Source organism: Natrix helvetica (genome assembly GCF_964273705.1).
Source record: "Natrix helvetica genome assembly, chromosome: 4".
NCBI lineage: Eukaryota > Metazoa > Chordata > Lepidosauria > Squamata > Natricidae > Natrix > Natrix helvetica.
This window is the reverse complement of record NC_138550.1, coordinates 116,971,921-116,996,900: the sequence shown is the minus strand read 5'-3', so window position 1 is coordinate 116,996,900 and position 24,980 is coordinate 116,971,921. Positions and strand designations below refer to the sequence as shown.

The window sequence follows — 24,980 nt, the reverse complement described above, 5'->3', positions numbered from 1 at the left end:
GTAGGTGGATTCCATACTTCTTTTACGGTTTTGTTAGTCTTTCTTGCTGCATTCTGGTGCTAATTTTACCACGTTTGTTTTGTTATGATTTTGAAATTAATTTGTAAAATATTTGTAAATCCTTTTTTTTTAACTCTGCTATTTTCATACAGAAGCTTTTTCCTCATGACAAAAAAGGCTAATAGAAACAAACAGCATCTGATTTTTTTTGTTGTTTATTATATTGGATGCTGTATTTCATTAGTTACGTTAACTAATTTAACAAAACACATATGCTCATACTTTCTCTTACACTGTTAATATGAAATGTATTTCAAAAGGTCTTGCCAAAATAAAAATCCAGAATGAAATATACTTTAAAAGCCCGCTTTTAGTTCTTTTACATAAGTAAGGGGCGAATAAAAAGGTCCTGTAGCCAACAAAAGACTACCTTTCATAATGTTTTGTTTGTTTGTTTTGTTTTTATTGGATTTATATGCCGCCCTTCTCCCAAAGGACTCAGGGCGGCGTACAACATTTAAAAAAAACACATCCCAAAAGTTAAAAAGAAATTAAATATATATCCAAAAAAACAAATCGAATTTATGGAACAATACATTTAAAAAATGAGTTAAAATTAACAGGCCAGGCCAGCTTGCTGGAAAAGCCAACTTTTTAGGGCGCGTCGGAAGGACCGGAGGTCAGGGATTATGCGAAGCTCCGGGGGCAGCTCAGTCCAGAGGGAAGGCGCTCCCACAGAGAAGGATCTCCCCCTGGGGGTCACCAGCCGACACTGTCTGGCCGACGGCACCCTGAGGAGGCCAACTCTGTGGGATCGTACTGGACGGTGGGAGGCTACTGGTGGCAGTAGGTGGTCTCGCAGGTACCCTGGGCCTAAGCCATGGAGCACTTTAAAGGTCATAATTAATACCTTGAATTATAATGCATATAATGCATTTCCCCGGATTCATACTCTCACAGCTGCCACACTGAATAGGGATTTTTCTGCACAGCACAGATAAGGTTGGAAGAGCCTTGTATCCCCATATACTCCATAACTTATACGCTTGCTGTTGGTTTGACTCATGCATCCCCATTGCATGCGCCTCATAACCAGTATTTGCATTCTTTCCCCTCTCTCTTTTTTGCTTTTCAGATGTTTCAGCCCATTATTTTGCTCATCCTTATTTTAGTTCTGTTCTCGTCACTTGCTTATGACACTGCATTTAAGTTGATTTTTCTGTTCACAATTTTTGTCTTGTAGTTTTTTCAGTTGCCTACCTTATCCATTTTTTTTTAATCTCCCCTGTCCTGGTTTTTTTTATGTTACAATCCCCACCCATGCACCTAACAGTCCAAACAAAAGGATCAGATGGAATGGCAGCGCAGCCCAGACCATGGAGATGAGAAAGAGATTCATCAACAACAAGGCACAACAGAACCACATGGCAGAACTGATGGAGACCTTAAATTCTACAGGCCAGAAAACAAGAATTGTTTCAGTCTAGAGGTTAGCACAGCTGAATAAGAATTCATTGAAAGAAAACAGCAATTGTTTGTCATAGAAGCCCAGGCAAAATAGAGGGAATAATTCCTTTGAGCCCTATAATTTGTATTTAACGCCACCTAATATTTTAATGAAATGGTAATCTGACCATTTTTAGCATTTTTCTCAGGATAGCCAATACAGATAGCCTTCGTTTAGCAACTGATTCATTTAGCAATCATTTGCACTATAATGGTGATGGGAACAAAACTGTGTTCTTGTATTTATGATTTTCTGTGGGCAGGAGGTTCTACAACAAGGGGGCAGCAGCAGAGGAGGCTCTCTTCCTAGACATTGCCAGTTGAAACTTTTGACTGATGGGCTCTGCAGGCTACCTTCCTTGCTTAATTGAGTGAGAAGAGATGTGCTGATGAGATGGGGAGAAGCCAACTTCATAGATAACTTGTCCTTAGGCCATGTAGGGCTTTATAGGTGATGACTAGCACCTTACATTGAACATTGAATCTGGAAGCAAACTAGTACCCAGTGCAGTTCGTGGAACAAGGGTGTTATATGTGTCCTTCTTCAGGCACCCAGTATGGCTCTTGCAATTGCGCTCTGCACCAGCTAAAGCTTCCAGTTACTTTTCAGGGGTAGGTCCATGTAGATCAGTGCTTCTCAATTATTTTCTGTCATGCCCCCCCTAGGAAGAAGAAAACATTTCGCGCCCCCCCCCGCGCGACTGTAAATAGTATCATTTGTCTATAAAATTGTTATAAGTACACCTCTGCGTAACATAGCACACCGGTCTTTCCTCGTCTCCCACCGTAGTCACATGCTTTCTTTCCTCTTTCCCTCTTACTTGTCTATCCTTCCTTCCACCCTCCCTTCCTCCTTCCCTTCCTTCCTGCCTCCCTTCCAGTTCCCTCCTTCCTCTTTCCCCCTGCCTGCCTGCCTTCTTTCCCTCCTGCTTATCTATGCTTTCTTCCTTCCTTGCACCTCCCTCCCTTCTGCCTGCCTGCCTTCTTTCCTCTTTCCCTATCCTCCTATCCTTCCTTTCTCCCTCCCTCCTTCCCTGCCTCCCTTCCAGTTCCCTCCTTCCCCTTTCCTCCTGCCTGCCTGCCTTCTTTCCCTCCTGCTTATCTATGCTTTCTTCCTTCCTTGCACCTCCCTCCCTTCTGCCTGCCTGCCTTCTTTCCTCTTTCCCTATCCTCCTATCCTTCCTTTCTCCCTCCCTCCTTCCCTGCCTCCCTTCCAGTTCCCTCCTTCCTCTTTCCTCCTGCCTGCCTGCCTTCTTTCCCTCCTGCTTATCTATGCTTCCTTCCTTCCTTGCACCTCCCTCCCTTCTGCCTGCCTGCCTTCTTTCCTCTTTCCCTATCCTCCTATCCTTCCTTTCTCCCTCCCTCCTTCCCTGCCTCCCTTCCAGTTCCCTCCTTCCTCTTTCCTCCTGCCTGCCTGCCTTCTTTCCCTCCTGCTTATCTATGCTTCCTTCCTTCCTTGCACCTCCCTCCCTTCTGCCTGCCTGCCTTCTTTCCTCTTTCCCTATCCTCCTATCCTTCCTTTCTCCCTCCCTCCTTCCCTGCCTCCCTTCCAGTTCCCTCCTTCCTCTTTCCTCCTGCCTGCCTGCCTTCTTTCCCTCCTGCTTATCTATGCTTCCTTCCTTCCTTGCACCTCCCTCCCTTCTGCCTGCCTGCCTTCTTTCCTCTTTCCCTATCCTCCTATCCTTCCTTTCTCCCTCCCTCCTTCCCTGCCTCCCTTCCAGTTCCCTCCTTCCTCTTTCCTCCTGCCTGCCTGCCTTCTTTCCCTCCTGCTTATCTATGCTTTCTTCCTTCCTTGCACCTCCCTCCCTTCTGCCTGCCTGCCTTCTTTCCTCTTTCCCTATCCTCCTATCCTTCCTTTCTCCCTCCCCCCTTCCCTGCCTCCCTTCCAGTTCCATTCTTCCCTCCTTCCTTCTGCCTCCTTCCTGCCTGCTTGCCTTCTTTCCTCTTTCCCTCCGGCGTGTCTGCTTTTCTTTCCTTCCTTCCACCTCCCTTCTGCCCTTCTTCCCTCCCTCCCTGCCAGCAGCTCCTCCAGCATCCCAGCTGGAAGCAGCAGCACAACAGTCGCCGTTACCAGGGGCGAAGGGGTGGCGGTGGCAAGATCGGGCGACCGCCGCCCCTTTGTCCCTTCCCCAACAGCGGCTGTTGCGCTTCCGCTTCCAGACGGAATGCTGGTGGTAGAGCTGCTGGCGGGGAGGCGAGCTACGCGGTGGCGAAGACGGGCGGTCCCATGCTTCCCTCCCTCCCACCCCCGCCCGAGCAGGCTTCTTGCACAGCTCCAGCCCGCGGCTCCAATGAAAATCCACAGTCCGAAGTGCTGCCACTTCCAGGTGGGATATATTATGCCTCGCCCACGCCTTCACCGCCGTTGCACCCAGATGGAAAGGGAGCCTTCGCGCCCCCCTTTACGGAGCCTCGCGCCCCCCCCAGGGGGGCGCGCCCCACTATTTGAGAACCGCTGATGTAGATCATATTCCAGTAGTCCAATCGGAAGATGACCAGGACATAAGTGACCAAGCATAAATCCTCCCTTCCTAGAAAGGGCATCATTGGGGAAATTTCCACCTGGCCATGGCTGCCACCTGCTCATTGAACAGGAGCCATGAATACAAGAGGACTCCCAAGTTACACACCTGTCTGTCTGGGATAGTGCAACCGTGTCCAAGACCAAAGACGAAAAACTCCTGCTTACAGAGGAGCTCACCCATAGCCATTCCATCTTACTATGGGTCAGCTGAAATCTGTTGTTCCCCATCCCCACAGCCTCCAGAATGGATGTCCACTGCAACACCCACTTTATCCGGGATGGAGATATACGGTGTGGCTGGGCATCATCAATGTATTGGTGATACCTCATCCCATGGACATGGATGAACTCACCCAGCGGTTTCCTGTAGATGCTGTACAAATGCTATACTTCAGAGTTTAAATGGGCATTAAAGTCTAACCCATCTGAATCTAAATTGAGAAAATAGCAATTGTATGTTCATCTCTTCTAATTTTTTAAGATCAGAACATAGCCTTCAAAATATAGAGTTCCATGATCACTTTGAAGGCACTAGACTGTGAGATTTTATTTTAGTCATATTGCTATATTGAGAATTGCCATAAGAATTAGAAGAAAATTCTTACTTGAATATCTGATTGATAATGTGGCCTAGAACTAGCCATTTTTGAACATTTAGCTGTGGATGGCTGCAAATGTTCATTGTGGAATAGCGCTTATCTCATTTTGTCAATTGTACAGTCCTATAATCTGGATTGAAGTGGTTCTATATCTTTATATCAAAAGCCAGCAATAAATAACCAGAAATGATTGACTGAAAAGCAATGATTTCATTAATTCAGGTCTTTCCTAATGTAAATTTTGAATACTTCAATCATTTTTTATGGTGAATTAATGTACACTTAATTTCTTAAATTTTGAAGCAACATTTTAAATAAAAAGTCTATCTGAAGGAAGACAAATTTGTGAATTCAATATTTGATTTGCTGGCCATTAAGTATATTATAAATTGACTTTTTAGATTGAAGACGAGTAGATTAAAGCAGGGGTGAAATTCAGCAAGTTCTGACAGGTTCTGGAGAACTGGTAGCGGAAATTTTCAGTAGTTTGGAGAACTGGCAAATACCACCTCTGGCTGACCCCAGAATGGAGTGGGAATGGAGAATTTGCAATATCCTTCCTCCAGGAGTGCAGAGGGAATGGGGATTTTGTAGTAGCCTTCCCCTAGAGTGGGGGGAGGGAATGGAGATTTTGCAGTATTCTTCCCATGCCACGCCCACCAAGCCATTCCTATACAACTGGTAGTAAAAAAAATTGAATTTCACCACTGGATTAAAGGTGCAGGGAGCAAAACATTTAGCATTCTGATTTGCAAGTCTAGGATTGATGGATTGATTGAATTGTGATTTAGTTATGCTGAAAAATAATGAAAAAGATACATCTTCAAGACAAAAAGAAACTTGATATTAGCAGAAATATACTTTAGATGTATGTTAATAAATTAAATAGCCTATGTTGTTTAAAACCATGATCTCTTAAAATTTTTCTAAGATCCAAGATTGCCAACTTGATGCTAGATTCCCTCTTTATGGAGGAAAAACATGTGAACTGTCCCAAAAGCAGAGACTTTATATGTTTTCAAAAAAGTAACCAATTTATTCAAAACACTTGTTGAAATGCAGAAAAAGATTACTGACCTGTTATGGTGGAGTGGCATCAATAGCTTTATTGATTCTGATAGTAATGCAGATGGAAGTGGGAGTTCCATGTCAGGTGACCCTTGCTGATGTGGTGAATGAGTGGTGTAACATTAACAGCAATCTTCCACAGTAAGGAAAAGGACAGGCAAGGCTCATAGATCTAAGGGAAGATAATGCTACTAAAAGAAGGAATTCCAAAATCAAACCAGTGGCAAATGATTTCTGCATAGTTCCAAGCCAAATGTATGGACATGGCCGGAACATTGAGACAAGTTTATATGGTAGGTGAAGAGATTCCAAGCAGAAAGACATTCATTTTCAAAATAGAACTGGAGACGATAATGTAGTCAGATCAAACCTACAAAGAAATCTAGTCAGTTAACGAAAGAGGATTTTCTCGTTTTACAAGGAGAGATGTAACTGAAGTACATGGAATGTGAAAAGAATGAACAAAGAAAAACAACTTTTTTGAAATGAAAATATTTTTGAAATAAATGAACAGGGTTCCTTCAACTCAGTTAATATAATATGTATCACGGCATGAAGCCAGCCAAAAGAATGGTAATGATAGTTCAGAAGGATATTGCAAATATGTGTTTAGTTATAACTCAAAAGGTATCATTTAACATTAATGTTGTACAAAAATGTACACTTCTTAAGGGGGCAATGGTGAAAAACACAAAAAAATTACCAAGTGCAAAATTGAGAAAGGCTAAATGCAATATTTGGAAAGAGCATACTAATATAACTCGAATGACTGGAATGTAAACATTGGAGAAATTGAAAAATCTGAAATTACAGGAGAATTGGATTAGGTAAAATGAAATAATGAAGAAGGTTAACAGAGTTTTGCAAAGTTAATTCTTTATTTATTGAGAGAATCAGCTTCAAGCCACATATATGTATAATTTATACATAGGCATTATGGGATTTACAGCATTAAAATAACATTTAATACATAATAGGAAAGAGAACATAGAGAATTACAATCAGTGAGCCATAGCATTCTGAAATACAGATTATAAAACAGAAAATATACAGATGCCATGTAGAAAAGAAACTAAGGAGCTATAGAAGAATAAGAGACATCATAAAAATTAAGTGAAAAAAATATTCTCAAAATGCCAAAGAAAAGATTCAGCTGATTTTCAAAACAATTTACTTTATAAGTGCCAAAGTCAGACCTAAAATTATGTATGGCAATTGAATATATCTACATCACATCAAGCAAAAAGCAAATAAGAAAATAAAGACTTTCAACAAGCAGAAGAGATTAAAGAAAAAAAAATTAAGATTAGAGTTCAGTATTCATGGGAAAAATCAAAAGACAGATCTAGTACTTATGAAGAAATCTAATAGAAGTAAATGAAATTAAAGTGTTAGATACCAGAAACATGGGTAATGGTTTACACCAAGGTCCTCTGTTCCAGCGGGAACAGAGATTCAATCTGATTGCTCGAAGGGTCTGACAGCTCCCTATAAAAGGGCTGCTGTCAGACTGAACCTTCGCTGGATTGTACATAGTTGACTTGTGCTAATAAAGAGCTGTTTGTTACTCTGAAGCCTGAGTGTGCCTTCGTTCACCCGATCTAAAATAAAGGAAGATGGAAAGGCTATACTGAAGCTCTTTACAAATCGGGTTATGGAATCATAGAACAATTTGTACAGACACAATGTGTGAATGAATCGTCTTTCCTACAAAATGAGATATGACAGGCAATGGACCAGCTGTCAAATAAGAAAGCGCTACGATCAGATGAGATGCCCATTGAACTATTTAAAGCTGCAAGAGAACAAGCAATTAAAGTGCTAACAGCTGAGAGACTTAAGTTCTCACACTGTCAGAAGCAAATAGCCTTAGACTATATGAGTTAATGTAGAAAGTGCAGATTGGAATATTTGGATTCATTTAAAAACAATAATCAGACATAGACATCTTCACCAATTCTGTTTGCAATACACACAGAAGCCTAATATACCTTCCAATTTTTCCAAAGCACTTATTGGTTTTTCAGACTCTGATGTAGTGGGAACCAAGTTGGACAATAGGAAAATAAAATCAGTGAATTATCGGCTCTTCCTCCAGGGCAAAAAATATAAATTTAAGAAATAAAATTAACTATTTTCAGGTACTTACTTCGGTAAGTACTTTGGTTCTAGGAGTTGTACTGATGAGATCGAAACCAAAATAAACTTTAAAACCAAAGTTTCAGAAATGATAACTTTCTGTAAGTGCTTCTGTGCACTTCAAAAACCCACTTGTATGTCTGCATAGGTAACTATGGTTACAAATAAACTATCTGTCCATACCATAGCTAAAGCAGATCCTTATATGGATTTTAAATATACATTCAATCAAGTAATGCATCACCAGATTCATCAACAGAAAATTTTTGTGCAGGTTTTTCATTAATTATGAACATAGCATGTCTTCCGGGAAGCCCGTTTTCCCCATTCCCCAAGCCTCTGCGTGGGCCCTGCACTTATCTCACATCCAAAACAGGCAGCATGGAGAATCCTGGAAGGGGTGTGGTGGGGTGTCAGGGGTGGGGCGTGGTGGGTGGGGTCAGCCAGGGGTGGGATTTGGAGGTTCTCCAAACCAGTCATAATGTTGGCTATGGATTCTCCCGAACCCGTAGCATCCCACCCCTGTTTGTAAGAAGTGTTAACCTGCTTATCAGCTCAAGGACTGCCATGTTTTACCTGTACAGAATGTATCAATACAGGAGCTTCAGACTCAGCTAGAACAAGAGGTGAAACTTCGACAAGAAGAGCAAGAAACCTTTTCAGAAAGGATAATTCAGGTAAATACATTAAATAGTTACTGGAAAACTTCATCTGGTTTGCTTACTATTAGAAGCACCATATATTTGTGGAAAATATTCAGATATTATATATATTTGGTTGTGGATAATTAAGAATTTCTGAAACAGTTTTAAGGGCCAATTGATTTTTTTAATCTATATAATTTTCATGTATAAATAGAAATCAAATTCTGACTGCCAGCCATATTATTTGGAAAATGGATTACATGATTACAGGAATATTATTGGTTATAGGAATATAATATGGTATAAAGGTTTGTCATTCTCACTTTGATTTTTTTTGTGCATCCAGTTCCATATATTGTAAGCTGCTATTGTAAAACTAATGTAATTGGAATATACTGAAAAAAATTAGAATGTGAAAATTGTTTTTCTAATACTTTTTATAAAAGAATCTTGCATAGAGAATCTAGAAATTGCTCTTTTAAAATTATTTTAATATGATTTATTATAGATGAAGCGGATATGAAATTATGGATGATTGCGTAATGTTTGGTTTTTTAGATATAGATAGATGAATCATCAGTTGATTGATGGATTACAGAACAGTAAACCTTTAGTAGTGATAATTAATTAATTGACAATGTGTTTATGTATACATATCTATATATAGTATGTTTCTTTGTTTAAAAACTCAACATTGAAATCTTTTGCTGGATATTCGAACATTTGAATCGAGAGAGATTCTTCATATTCTATCCCTGGATGGTTCATAATCATAGACATATTCTTTGGATAGTTTGATCTATCAAAATTTTCAAGGATGATTCATTACTAAGACCCTTTCAACAATTGGCTTGGAAAATAAGAATCTCTCTTTCTTATCATATAAAAATAGCACACTACTCCTTTAAAAAATTCCTCATCCACAGGGAACATAAATAATTAGACTCATACCCTATTGCTTTTTCTAATTATTAGTTGAAAATGAAGTTAGGAATTGTAGTCCCCCATATAACAATATCAAGTCCAGGATCATGTAAGCAATACATTGAAAGAATTCAGTGAAGAGAGAGTGTTTATGCCCAGAGAATTCAAATGCTTACACTATAGAAATCTAATCCAGCTTGTTACAATAAATGAGCTGTGTAATTTTTTTTCTCAGAAGGCTATTATAGTTAATTAAATTGAGTCTTCAACTTGAGATCTTTGAGTTTCTTGAAAGATGGATCTCTTGATAAAATCAGGTGATAATAATTAGAATTGGCAATCTTGGGGTTTTTTGTTTTTGTCTTTGTTTTGTTTGCTCAAATGGATGTGGGGGGCAGATTCCAGTAACAAGCTGCTTAAAGACAATATTCTATTCATGTTATGCATACTTGTTCTATTTAAAGTTGGAAGAAGACCATCTGCAAAACTTGCAAAGAAAAGATTTGGAGGTACAAAGCTTGACTTTGCAGAACAAACTAGAAGAGAAAACTTGGAGTCAGGAGAAAATTCTGATGGATCAAGAACTCAGACATTTTAAGCAGAACATTTTTATCCTATATGTGAAATTAAAATGGTTGCTAAAACATTGGCGGCATAGCAGGCAAATAGAGAAGCAAGAAGAAGACATACTTGAGGTAACTGTCCCATACTATTTAATGGAGTAAAGCTAGAAATATAATGATAATAGTTTTATTATAGGCAAAAGATATTTTAAGAAATAACATCACTTCAAGTTCAGATGCCAAAACTACCTTCATTGTGGCATTGTAATTTCTTGTCACAATGTTTTTAAACAAAAAAGATATCAAACTGGTACTTGAAACTAATTAGGCTTATCAAAGAGAAAAGGTAGCAATAGATATTCATTTGTGCAGATATCCCAGGTTATCTGTTACCTTTAAATTTTAAAGGTGCCGTAAGACTGTGGGATAAAACAATATGTTTACAAACCCAACATTTTTCTGCCTCTCCTGCAGTTTAAGATATCTTTCTTCAGAATAACCAAATGATACTTTACATTAGAATTTAAAAATATTGTGTGCGGAAATAGAATTGTAATTGTTCATTATGAGTTTTGTATTAACTAAAAGCAGGAACAATAAAAAGAATTATATAGCAGCATATTCTCTTTTTAAATTCATTTATATACTAATTATTTTATATACTATATCACCAATATAGAGGCCAAATCAATGCAGTTAATTACAAAGCCTATTGTGTTAATTTTTGCCGAATATGAGATTAGATCTATGATTCTAGAAATCTCAGAATCTCAGGATTTGTACAATAAGATTAAAATAATGGTGTGTGTGTGTGTGTGTGTGTGTGTGTGTGTGTGTGTGTATGTATATATGGAGGGAGCTCACTACTCCCCCTTTCTGTCCTTCGGCTCACTACAGAAGACCATCCAGGCAGAAAACCATATTTTTATTTTTAATGTTTCCTTTGCTATGTTTGTGTTTGTGTATATATATGATAAAGGAGGAGAGCCTGTGGCTTAGTGGCTAATACAACTGCCTGATATGTAATACAGCCCAGGTTCGATTCCCAGTAAGGGTATGGCTAGCTGATGAGAGCTAAATAGCTTGAAATAGATCTATACTAGTCTCCCTTTATTTATTTATCAGCACAAATGCAACATAGATAGATAGATTTTTAATATTGAAGTTTATTAATTAAATCAGCCTTTTTGCAAACTACAGTCCTCTAACTGTTAGAACCATGATTCCAAGTTTACTCTAAAAGAATTCTGAGGGTACTAAATATGGGAAGCCTAGTTACCATAATACAAGTAATGAACAAACTATACATTAAAAAAAAATAGGGAGTAACTTGTTTGTAGGATGTAACAATTTTTTATCCACTTCATCAATTTGATTTCATAAAACATCCATGAGCTCATAGAAGGAAATAAGGAAAATATATAAAATAGGTAGTTGTTTCATTTAGGAATTTATTTCTTTCATACAGAATTGTATTTACGTATGTTAATTAATTTGCAATTTTAGATAGAACACCTTGATCCCGTGCTAGAATTCACCTTTCACACTGAACAAAAAGGTGATGAAGAGAGGGAAGAAGAGGTGGAAGAAGATACTGTTTTTGCAATTACAAATTACTCCCACCATTCCACAGTAGAAAGAACCAGCCATGGACCACAACTACAGACAGCAGAGATGTTGCAGCTACAAAAGCAGGTATCAAGGCAAATGTACAGGTGCTTATTCTGTCATGAGAGTTATCGTTGTGATTTTGTTGTTTTATCCATTCTGTCTGTTCTATTTTGTATTGCAAATAATTAGCCCAAATAGAAAGTAGTGCTGAGAAAGGTATCTCATTGAATGATGGTATGCAGAATGTACATGTTTATTTCTCATAAACATTTCCATAGCAATTTACTTCTCAATCACTATTGTAAGAGTTAATTCATTTTAATCTTTTTCTCACAAACGTATTGAGAGAGTTTCCAATTTGGGGCATGACCTACATACAGATACAGTGTTTAGACATCTAAATATATCAAGAGATTAATTACCAATATCCTTTACAAATACTATCACTGAGTTGCAGTTCAATCCAGTTTCTGTAAAACTATTGCCAATTTAGCCCAGAAGTCCCCAACCTTCAGGCCATGGACTGGGACTGGTCCATGGTCTGTTGGGAACTGGGCTGTAGAAGCGACAGGACAGCCCCGAAGCTTTGTGCATGTGTGGGATTAGGTTGCACACTGAAACCATCCCCTCCCCCCATGCTTCTGCCAATGCCGTTCTGTGGGGCCAAAAAGGTTGGGGACCGCTGATTTAGTTAATATATTTTGATCTAAAGTATGATAACTACTAGTTACGTACAGGAAAATGGTATCATTCAATAAACTTTATTAAAGCAATGAATAATATAAATAATAAAATATAAGAATTCATTAATCAATATTAAAAGTAACCAAATATGTGTTCATATCCTAAAGTTTAAAAGTCCAAAACTAATCTAAATGCAAAGCTTTTTAAAATCTATTTAAATAAATCATGTTCTCTGTTCTAGTGGAGTCTATAAATAACAAGACATTTCATAGTCTTGGGGTTAAAACTGAAAAAGCTTTCTGTTCCATCAGTACTGATTCTACTGTTACAAGTAAAAAGCTATGTAATTAAATTGATTATGTGTACAGTAATTATGTTTATCATGAAAATTGACATAGGGAGTTAGAAAAAACTAGTAAAAGCTGATATGAATATAAATATTTCAGTTTGTTTATGGGCAGAAAGCAATCGCATTTAATTTTTCCAGACAACTAATATAAATAGGTTTAAACTATTATAAAAGAGCATTTGAATTTACAAAATATTAATAAAAATGACATTCCACATTTTTAACTATGGATGATATCTGCATACTTTCTTGAGATAATAGTTTAAGTTGTTCTTTATTTTTATTTATTATTATTCGTATTTATAGACCGCCCCCTCTCCCGAAAGGGACTCGGGGCGGTGTACAGTCACTAAAATGCATTATAAAATACATACATAAAACAGTTAAACAATTAAATACGTAGGTGGAGGAGGTTGCAAGACTGTATATAGAATAATAAATATAGTACATTAAAAGCTCTAATAACCCAGGAGTTAAAATATTACCCAAAATTACCCATTAAAATATATCCACCGGGAGGTAAAAACTAAGAATGTGCCAGGCCAGCTAATCGAAACAGGTGAATCTTTAATTTTTGACGGAAGGAACGGAAGTCAGTGGTAGTTCTAATGTCGGGGGGTAGGTCATTCCAGAGGGTTGGGCCCATCACAGAGAAGGTCCTACCCCTAGGCGTCGCCCGCTGGCACTGCCTAGTGGACAGCACCAGTAGTAGTCCCTCCCTGTGAGAGCGGATTGGTCGTAGGGATGTGTGCGGGAGGATACGATCCCGCAGGTAACTGGGTCCTGTGCCATGGAGCGCTTTAAAGATGGTAATCAATACCTTGAAACGCACCCGAAAAACCACAGGTAGCCAGTGCAGCTCGCACAGGAGAGGTGTCACGTGGGAGTATCTTGAGCTCCCCATAATCACCCGCGCGGCTGCGTTCTGGACTAGCTGTAGTCTTCGGATGCGTCCCAAGGGAAGCCCCATGTAGAGGGCATTGCAGTAGTCCAGGCGAGACGTCACCAGCGCATGAGTGACCATGCATAGGGCATCCCGGTCCAGTAGGGGGCGCAATTGACGCACCAGGCGAACCTGGTGGAACGCCCCCCTTGCCACGGCGGCCACATGGTCATCCATAGACAGCCGGGCATCTAGGAGGACGCCCAAATTACGCGCCCGCTCCACAGGGGGGAGTTGTTCACCCCCTATGGCCAGCGATGGAGTTAGCTGGCTGAACCGGGGTGCCGGTAGCCACAGCCACTCAGTCTTGGAGGGGTTGAGTTTGAGTCTGTTGTCCCCCATCCAGACCCCGACGGCTTCCAAACACCAGGACATCACTTCGACAGCCTCGTTGGGGTGGTTTGGGGTTGAGATGTACAGCTGCGTATCATCAGCGTACAGATGGTATTCAACTCCAAAACCACGGATGATCTCCCCCAGCGGCTTCACATATGCGTTGAACAGGAGGGGCGAGAGGACCGACCCCTGCGGCACCCCACAAGAGAGTGGCCTCAGGGTCGACCTCTGCCCCCCTGTCAACACACATTGCGTCCGGTCAGAGAGGTAGGAGCCGAACCACCGTAGAACGGTGCCTCCGACTCCCATCCCCCCCAGCCGGCGCAATAGGATACCATGGTCGATGGTATCAAAAGCCGCTGAGAGGTCTAATAGGACCAGGATAGAGGAACAACCTCTATCTCTGGCCCTCCAGAGATCATCAACCAACGCGACCAAGGCTGTCTCTGTGCTGTGCCCGGGTCGGAAACCGGACTGTCGTGAGTCTAGATATTCGGATTCGTCAAGGTGTCGCGGAAATTGCTGCGCCACCATATTCTCAACAACCTTCGCCAAAAAGGGAAGGTTGGAGACTGGACGGTAATTAGCTAGTTCCGTTGGGTCCAGTGAAGGCTTCTTGAGCAGGGGCCTCACCACCGCCTCTTTCAAGGCGGTTGGCAAGGATCCCTCACCCAACGAAGCGTTCACCAGGCCCAGAAGCCAGCCTCGTGTCGTCTCCCAGGATGCCAGTACCAGCCAGGAGGGACACGGGTCCATTGAACATGTGGTGGGTCGCAGCCGTCCACGTAACCTGTCCAAATCCTCGGGGGCAACAGAGTCAAACTCCTCCCAGAGTGGTCTCACAAGACTCGCTGTTGACAGCTCGTCCGGTCCACTGAAGGGGGCCCATCCGCTCCGGATCTGAGCGACTTTGTCCTGCAGATATTCTCCAAACTCCTCTGCTCTTCCCTGCAGGGGTGCCCCCCGCGTCCTCTGTGATAGGAGGGAGCGGGTCACCCGAAACAGGGCGGCAGGGCGGTTATCGGCGGACGCAATAAGGGCGGCACAATGTCTACGTTTGGCCGCCCTTAATGCCACAAGGTAAGTCCGCAAGTAGGCTCTTACCTGTGCTCGATCAGATTCGGAGCGTGAGGACCTCCACCTGCTCTCTAGACGTCTCCTGTGGCGTTTCATCACCCTCAGCTCCTCGGTAAACCAAGGAGCCCGGGTGGATCGCTGCCGCAGGAGACGTCGCAAAGGCGCAACCCGGTCCAAGGCCCCAGCCGCCGCCCTATTCCAGGCGGCCGCTAGATCCTCCGACCGGGAGCGGGTCAGGGCTATAGGTATTGGCCCAAGCTCCGTCTGGAATCTATCCGGTTCCATCAGGTGCCTGGGGCGGTACCAGCTTAGACAGTCTGGTTCCGCCTCCTCGCGGTGGGAGGTAGCGCCAGGGAAGTTCAGCCAGAGAGATGAGTGATCAGACCATGACAGGGGCATGATGACTAAATCCCCCATTCCCAGATCACTCGTCTGTGATAGGTAAATGGTATACTACCAAAACAAGAATATATTTTACAATGACAGATGGCTCTATGAAATTCTTGTTTACTCCTTCACAAAGGAACTTTACACTTGTTCTGTGCAAAAACAAGAATATCTACTTGCAAGGAGGTTTTTCCCCCCTATATGTATCAAGGATTCACAATGTAATACCTCCCTTGCCATGGCATTCACTTTCCACCAAAAGACATTTGTAATTAAAAAGTACATCAAAACCAGTCTAGTATTTCATATATAATAATAATAATAACAACAACAACAACAACAACAACAACAACAACAACCAGATTCAAATGTTAGTGAACAACGACTTGCAGATCAAAGGCGATTTATTACACGGAATAAAGTGTTTAGTGAAGTTGAACTTGAGGAAATTCAAGCAAATTGCAAAACTAAGAAAACAACACCACAAGCAGAAATAACTGATACTCAAGACACACCTAAAGGCATTGTAGTAGAACTCCCAGAAGAAGCTGTCGGGGAGGAAATAACAACACTATCACCAGAACCAGTTATCACTGAACTAACTGATGAACTAACTCAGAAACAAAAAGAATTGAAGGACAAGATCATGGAGCATTTTCTGCTTAATAAGGAACGGCAACGTTTACCATCATTAAAAACTGTGCCTAAGAAAATTTTGGCCCCTAACATGAAAATGGTTAATGCAGTGCTTTCAACAATTGAATCTGGATCCATCTTGGAAACGAACAAGTTAATGTACAGTGTAGCCGCAATAGTCACTAATGAACTAGGCATTAAAATCAAAGCACCTAGTTACACAACAGAAAAAGCATCAAAGCCAAAGTGGAAAATCCGATTGGAACAAAAAGTCAAAAAATTAAGGGCAGATGCTAGCAATTTGAAGAACATGCGTGAGCAACGACTTAGAAACAACAAAATTATAGATCAGCTAATCAGAAGGTATAGATTGGATACAAGAAACATCAATGAAGCTGTAGAGATTGTAAAACAGCAGATAACAGCAACAGCTAGGAAAATTGAAAGATATGAGGCACGAATCATCCAATACAAACAAAATCAGCAATTTCGATCAGACCAACGGCGTTTTTATCAAAGTCTTAATGTGAATGATGACACCAAAAGTCAAAAACCAGAAAAGCAGGCCACAGTTGAATTCTGGAAAGAATTGTGGGAAAATGCAAAGGACTACAATAAGGAAGCAAAATGGATACATGACTTTGAGAAAAGCATTGGCAACAAACAAATGCAAGTATTAGAAATAACAACTGAGATGGTCAAAAATCGAGTAAAAAAAGTAAAGAATTGGACATCACCTGGAAAGGACCAATTACATGGTTTCTGGCTCAAATATCTGACCAGTTTACATGCAATATTGGCCAGGCAACTGAATGAGATTTTACAAAATGGCAAAATTGATGAATGGTTGACAATTGGAAAAACATACTTGATTCAGAAAGATGCAACTAAAGGAACAATACCTGAAAACTACAGACCAATAACATGCTTGCCAACAACCTTCAAATTACTCACAGGCATTATTGCAGATAACATTATGGATTATTTGGAAACAAACAACATCTTGCCAGTAGAGCAGAAAGGCAACAAAAGAAGGAGCAGGGGCACAAAAGATCAGCTCCTAATTGATAAAATGATATTAGAAAATTGTAAGAACAGAAAAACGAACTTGAATATGGTCTGGATTGATTACAAAAAGGCATTTGACTCATAGCCACATAGTTGGATCATAAAATGCTTAGAAACAACTGGCATTAGCAAAAATATTACATCCTTTACTGAAAAGGCGATGAAACAATGGAGAACCGAGTTGGCAGTAGGGAATGAGAACTACGGAATGGTTAATATCAAGTGAGGAATTTTCCAGGGTGATTCACTTTCACCTCTTCTCTTCATCATCGCGATGATCCCACTATCAGTAATCTTAAAAAAAATGAAATTAGGCTACCAAACAGCCAAAGAAGCCGAAAAAATTTCGCATTTATTATATATGGATGATTTGAAACTCTATGGAAAGTCAGAAATAGAAATCCAATCATTGACAAACACAGTCCGAGTATTCAGCACCGATATTTCAATGAAGTTTGGCATGGAAAAATGTGCCACTGTATCCATAAAAAGGGGCAAAATCACTGCGTGTGAGGGAATTGAAATGCCCAATGGCCAACTAATTAAATGCAACGAAAATGAAGCCTACAAATACTTAGGCATTCTGCAGTTGGATAACATCAAGCATGGAGAAGTAAAAACTATTGTCAGGGGAGAGTACACCAACAGAGTTAGGAAAATTTTGAAATCTAAATTGAATGGTGGAAATACAATCAAGGCCATAAACACCTGGGCAATACCAGTTATAAGATACACAGCTGGTATAGTTAACTGGACACAGGCTGATTTGGACATTTTAGACCGAAAAACCAGGAAACTAATGACAATGCACTACAGTTTACATCCACGTGGTGATATTGATAGACTATACCTACCCCGGAAATCAGGTGGCAGAGGATTATTACAAGTGAAGCAAATAGTTGAAGAAGAAAAACATGCACTGGCTGATTAAGTCAAGAACATCTATTAATCGAAGTAAAGAACAAAAATCTATTGAAGGCCCAACAGACAAAACAAGAATACAAAAAAGATGTGATAAAATTAAGAATGGAGAGTTGGCAGAACAAAGCATTGCATGGCCAATTTCTGGAAAAAATAAAAGATAAAGTGGACAGTGAAAAAACTTGGTTATGGTTAACAGCAGGTACATTAAAGAAAGAAACAGAGTCACTAATCCTGGCTGCGCAAGAACAAGCTATCCGCACAAATGCCATTAAGACCAAAATCGAAAAATCCTCTGATGATGCCAAATGCAGACTCTGCAAAGAAGTTGATGAAACTGTTGACCACATACTCAGCTGCTGTAAAAAAATCGCGCAGACTGACTATAAAATGCGGCACAATTCAGTAGCACAAATGATCCACTGGAATTTGTGCAAAAATTATAACATTAAAACAGCAACAAACTGGTGGGAACATAAGCCTGAAAAAGTCGTCGAGGGTCAGATGGTCAAGATCCTGTGGGATTTTCGTATACAAACAGATAAAATACTGGCGCATAATACACCAGACATCACACTGGTTGAGAAAAAGAAGGTTGCAATCATAGACATCGCAATACCAGGTGATAGCAGGGTTGAGGAGAAGGAACATGAAAAAGTCACGAAATACCAGGACTTAAAAATTGAAATCTAACGATTATGGCACAAACCAGCAGTGGTAATTCCAGTGGTAATCGGCACACTGGGTGCTATTCCAAAAGCACTGGAATTACATTTAAAACAGTTAAAACTTGACAAAATCACCATCAGTCAAATGCAAAAAGCTGCACTGCTTGGATCTGCACGTATATTACGAAAATACGTTACGACGTCCTAGGCCCCTGGGTGGGGCCCGACTAGTAATCAATGCCAAATCCGGCGAATCAACTGGCCGCTGTGATACAATCGTATAGTAGTAGTAGTAGTAGTAGTAGTAGTAGTAGTAGTAGTAGTAGTAATAATAATAATAATAATAATAATAATAATAATAATAATAATAATAATAATAATAATAATAATAATAATAATACTTTAATTTATAGACCGCACCCTTTCCTTGACAGGACTCGGGGCGGTGTACAGTCATATTAAAACAATGTGGATACAAAAATATAGATATACATAGATAGACGGAGGAGGTAGGATATACACTGTACAATAATGGATTAAAATTCGAATAAAAAGTTAAAAATTACCCTTAAAAATACCCCAAAATAAGATGTTTGCCAGGAGGTTGAAAGTGGGACTATAAATCAGCTAGGCCAGCTAATTGGAACAGGTGGGTCTTAAACATTTAGACACTATACCTCTGCCTCTTGGCCTTTGGATTACAAATTCTATCAGATGAAGTGGCATGTAGATTCAATATACTGCATTTATCTTTAATTGTGATATATTTGGTACTGTGATCTCATCATCACTCTTGAAAAATTGTATGTTTATTATTCAAAGGGCTTATATTCTTAGTATACCCCACATATTTAGTCTCTCTTCTTGTCCATCTTTAAAATTACTTGAGAAATCTGGGGTGAGAGGAGGCCCTTAGGCAAGTATACACCTAGTTTATTTAGAAAATCTACTTGTGGTTTTTGATGTGCTTATCTACTTTACCTAACCATCTAGCCCACGCCAGACATCATTTTCTCATAACTAAAAAGTAGAGACTTTTTGCTCAACTACTGCCAGTCCTCTAGCTTCAATTTCCACCAGAATTACACTGGAGCCTGAACCATCCCAATTTTAAAACAGTGGCAAAATATTTGTGGTCTCTTTTGTTGGTTTAAGTAGAAAGGTTTTGGTGATCTTTTTAAATGTTTATGACCCGTTCAGATTACCGAGCCTCCATATTTTAGTTGTGATTTTAAAGTATGTTATACTGAGATATTGTATTGATCTCTAATGTTATATTTTGTATTGCTTTTGGTGATAGAAACACGAAGAACAAAACTAGTACTGTTTGAGAATGAGGCAAAAAAAAAAAGTTACCTTAACAACTGATTGCCTCAACATTTCAAATATAAGTAATCCTCAAGGAACAACGGGGCATTTAACGACTGTTCAAAACAACGACTGACACCCCAAAACTATAAATGATCCCCTTTCAAAGCTATGACAGATGCAGTGCTCCTCCCTTCATTCACACTTATGATAGACCACAGGGATGCTGTAGAGTCATCCCCTGTCTGTCTCCTTCCCCCCAGCTCTTAGGCTTACTCCCCATGCCTCCTGGGAGAAGCCACCATTTTCAGCACCCCTAAAATGAAGGCTGTTTTCTGAGCTTTCTGTATCTGTCTTCTGGTCCTGATCACCTGAAAAGCAGAGAAGCTACAAAAGTCTCCTCCCTCTCTAGGCTTTGGACCTTACATAAAAGGCAGCTTCAGGATGAGTTTCCCAAAACCTTTCCCCAGCTTAATCTTCTCCCTCCCCCCAAGCCATATTTCTTCAGTAAAAAACCAAAAAAGCTGACTTGTAAATCTTCCCTCTCCCCGCCTCCCTCACCCCAGTTAGGTGTTAAAATTAAACTTTCCCTCTGCCCTCCAACCAATATCGCTTTTTAAAAACCTTACCATGACTCCAGGCTGAAGAGTAAAGGAACAAAAAAGAAAGGGGGGGAACTATTTCTGCAGCTTTTTTCCTCTGAAGTAAAGTCATCTGTAAAAGTTGTGTCAGAAAATGGAGGATGCTGAATCGTGGCAAGCTTTAGCTGTCCGCCTGACTGCTCTTTCTGTTGTTTTGTGTGTGTTAGGGACCAATATATTATATATATACTCTTTTTAAATAATTAATTGATTGTTCTAAAAAGCTCAATCATGTTGTTAAAAACTTACTATTAATTGAGAGAAGTGCCAAGCCTTTTGTGGACTTGCTGAATATTCCTTTTGTTCCCCAGATTATCTTCTTTTTTGAAGCCCATAACTATATTAGGGAAGAGAAAAGCTTTGATTCCCATATCCCAAAGGTGCCTTTTCAAGAGGCTTCTTGGATGAGAAGCGAAATGTCTTCAAAAAACCAAACGAACCGGAACGTCCAATTGCCTCTTGAAAAATCATCTTTGGGACAACCATAATCTGAACGACTGAGAATCTCCATAGACATTTTGATCCCATAGTTTGTAAAGTTGTGGTTGAATGACAATATTTCAGAACTGCAGACAGCTTTGCTTTTTTCAGGCAAAGGATAATAGCCGACTCTTGCATGCCCTGAAAATGTTGTTGGATAACTTCCAATCAGAACTCCAAGATGATGAGCAAGAGCGTCATGATTTGCAACAGCAATATGCCACTGACAAAGCTGCATGGGAAATGGAATGGACTAAACTGAACTGTCAGCTGGAGCAGGTATGTTTTTCCCCATAATTTGAGTCAAAGGACATGATACTGTAAGTGAGGTAAGCTCCCTGCAAAGGTATGTTCAAGGTTTGATTATTTCATCAACAGTTTGAAAACATAAAAGCCAGTTTGGTCTAGTGGTTCAGGCTAGAAACCGGGAAACCTTGATTTCTACTCCTCCCTTAGGCATGAAGTCTAGCTGAGTGATTTTGGGCCAGTCACTTTCTCTCATCCGTAGGAAGGACCCTATGGCAAACTGCTTCCAAAAATATTGCCCAGAAAGCTTCCAGGATTTGTCCAGGCAGCCGCTAGAGTCAAAAACTGGTGTGAAAGCACAAAATTAAACATTAATTCATGGCACAAGTTCTACTCCTAGGGATATGGGATGTTATTGTATGTTTTCTCTGTAGGGTCTCTGTTGCTTTAGAATGAGCACACTTTCAAGTGGTATTTTGGCAGTTCTCCTGGACTTGCATTGTGCCTCTTGTGAGCCTGTGCTATCATTGGCATTGCAAACTGAGATTGTTTTTTCCCCACATAGCTCATCTAGCATAATCTCAGTTTTCCCATTTGTGATGTTGAACCTTAACAGATTTGGGAAGTGAGACAGTTTGGCAAAAGTTACTTACTAACAGAATCAACATCTCTGCTACTTTTTGTTTTTTATACGAGTAGCTGCTAAACTTCATTAGGGACCCAAAATGTTTGCCTCAGGCTTCAGACATGCTTTGCAGTTAAAAGCTCCTCTTAAAAACCCTTTATCACACTATACAAATTGCATGTTATGAAGATAAGCATGGGGTGCTTGTGGGAGGTGAAGATCTTGTTTCCTTTTTTATTGGCTGTATAGTCTGCTGCCTCATCTTGGATTCTCACAAAGGCTGCAGTCAAGGCAGTTGAGAAGTAGCTCTGAGTATTTGGGAAATGATGACGTTGGCTGTGTGGGAATGTCCTAAAGGAGAAATTCCTCTTGGAATATTAGAAATTGTAAGAGTGTACCAAATCTAAACAATTCAACTTGTGGGTTTCAGTCAAGAAAGAATACATTTCTATTTTTGAAAATAGTATTTACAATTTATAAAATGAAGAGACTATGACATAGAACAATTTTTTATTCTATTTTCTTACTGAGCTGCAGCATCACCTATGGTTATAATAGCCATATTCTTTTTATATTCTTCGTTTATAATTATGTATATTATTTATTTAACATGTTCTTACATTATATAAATATACTTACATATTATATTATTTTTCATAATATGCTATAGCCAGCAATCAAGAAGGTTGGTACTGGAAATAGGTTTACATTTGAACTCCCTTTGTACTATAAAGCGTCAGAGTTAATATACATTTTGAGCCATGAATCATAAACTTCAGTGAGATTTTTTTATTGAATTGCAATCTTAAGCTACAAATGATATAAACATTGTTCCCATTTTATAGTTGTTCTTTCAAATCAAAACGTCAAAGCTTATGTTGAATTTGGTAGCAAATCCTGTTAATTTGTACGAAAAACTATTGTGCCATTGGAAAGTTTTGTTTTAATTTACAGCTGGAAGGGAAGACTGAAAAAGCACAGAGTCAGACTGGCGTTGATGCCACAACAGCTTTCAAAAGGGAGAGAGAGGAACACAAGAACCTCTTAGCAGAGAGTCATCGATTAGTAATGGACTTGCAATGGCAAATTCAGCACAATGAAAAAAACTGGAAAAGAGAAAAAATAGAGCTTTTAGAAAGACTTGACAAGGATCGGCGAGAGTGGGAGAGGCAAAAAAAGGATCTGCTCAGGAAGGTAGAACAGGTATGATATTCTGATTAAAACATCTCCGGGTCTCTGTTCCAAAGGAGTATTAGATTTATGCCTTCAATAAAATCTGTTAATCAGAAAAGAAGCTACCAGATTCCTTTTAGTTTGTTGCCATCATTAGAGTAAGATGATTCCCTTCTTATAAAGTTTACAACCAAATCAAAAGCACCCTTACTAGTACCTTGGAAATTTGGTAAATACTACAATTCCTTTCTTGTATATTTCATTTCTGTCAAAAATACTGTTTTGTTTCTCAGGCAAAAAAGAATTTCTTTACTGTTGAAAACCAAAACCCATAGTGATCATTTTTATGAGTTTCTCATCACAAGTAAAAACAGGAAAATATTTGTAAACTCCAGCATAGCTACCTAACAGGTGGTCAGCTATAGGAGGACACAAGTCTGTTTTGAAGTTTCTATGGCTCTGTATATGGAACCAGGAGAATTAGGATTTTGCAATCATGATAGTCTTTTGCAACAAAAGCAGCAACCTCTTCTACTCTGTTAAAAATCAACCAGTGGCATGAACGTTCATGAACTAGCCCAGGGGTCAGCAACCCACGGTTCTGGAGCCGCATGTGGCTCTTTTATCCCTCTGCTGTGGCTCCGTGTTACTGGTTGGCTCCACAATTGATAGGGCTTTCGATTAGGTCAGCAGAGGAAAAAGAACGCCGCGCTAGGAGGAGGCGCTATGATGGGGGAACCAGACTTCCGGTTGGCTCCAGAATTGAAAGGTTTCCGACCCCTGAACTAGCCTTTACTTTATTAGATACTTTCTTTCCTTCATTTTTATAGATGGATACTTTAGTCTCAGAAATGCCTGCTTTAAATATTTTTGTTATCAGTCCTTATCTTAGACAATTTCTTTGTTCCCAAATATAGTTATGCATAATGTTGCTGCAGATCTGTTTAAGATGTTCATATTCATCAAAGAAACCCTTTTTAATTTTCCAGCATTTATAACAAAAAAAGTCAAGAAAATACTAGAATGTTTAATTCTCATTAAAGTACTTATAATGTAAGTACTTATTTATTTCAGTGATGAAACTTGCTCAGTGAGCTATCTTATATCTGATGTCCAGTTTCAAAACTATATGAAAGAATGGATTATCTTGCCCATACATTATATAATAGATCACTTTTCAATAGAAATTTTATGCAGATAGATGTTTTCACGTAGAGTATATTTTCTAGCCTGAATTTCTGTCCATAAATCATTTGAACTAGATTTTGTGTTTCTAATTTTCATAATGAATGTTCAAGAAGGCTTATGCATAGTCTCCAAAGATTCATATACTTAATCACTACTATTTTATTTTGTAAACAAACTGTACTTATAAATGTCATATAGATTTCTACACCAATGAATACAACAGCTGAAATTAAAAAATCTTTTAACGCCAGTAAAAATACTACACAATCAATATATCTCTTGTTGGCTTTTCAAATCATAGTAAAAATGCCTTTCTGCCGCTAGATGAGTTTTCCAATGTCCACAATGTAATAATACTTTGCTTATCTTCCAATAACATGTGAGAAAACTATAAAGAAAATTGGACTATGGATTGATCAGTTACAGAATAGTGATTAGAAATCTGGAATTTTCCTCATATATTAACAATGAAACAACATTTGTAGGACTAGGTGGTCATTCGTGAATTCAGTGTGTGAATATGAACAAGGTGGGGAAAGAGAGTAATATTTTGAAACATTTCAAAATAAAATGGGACGCAGTCATTCACTCTCAGACCACTCTACCTAACATAACTGTAAGTGTAAGAATCAAATGAAGGAAGACCCTTCATTTTGCAGGAAGGATGGATAT

General features: G+C 39.4%; 1 protein-coding gene across 4 annotated transcripts in view; it reads left to right on the top strand.

Annotated features, from left to right (window-relative positions):
• Nucleotides 1–24,980, top strand: part of MTCL1 (microtubule crosslinking factor 1) — a 113,309-nt gene that overhangs the window by 59,499 nt on the left and 28,830 nt on the right. For 3 of the 4 annotated variants that reach the window (XM_081952782.1, XM_081952785.1, XM_081952783.1), the window contains exons 6-11: nt 1,334–1,489; nt 8,421–8,513; nt 9,869–10,099; nt 11,474–11,662; nt 21,188–21,355; nt 22,902–23,150. In XM_081952782.1, the coding sequence (XP_081808908.1) occupies nt 1,334–1,489; nt 8,421–8,513; nt 9,869–10,099; nt 11,474–11,662; nt 21,188–21,355; nt 22,902–23,150 (1,086 nt within the window). The remainder of the gene's footprint in view (nt 1–1,333; nt 1,490–8,420; nt 8,514–9,868; nt 10,100–11,473; nt 11,663–21,187; nt 21,356–22,901; nt 23,151–24,980) is intronic. The other variant, XM_081952784.1, reaches the window with a different exon arrangement.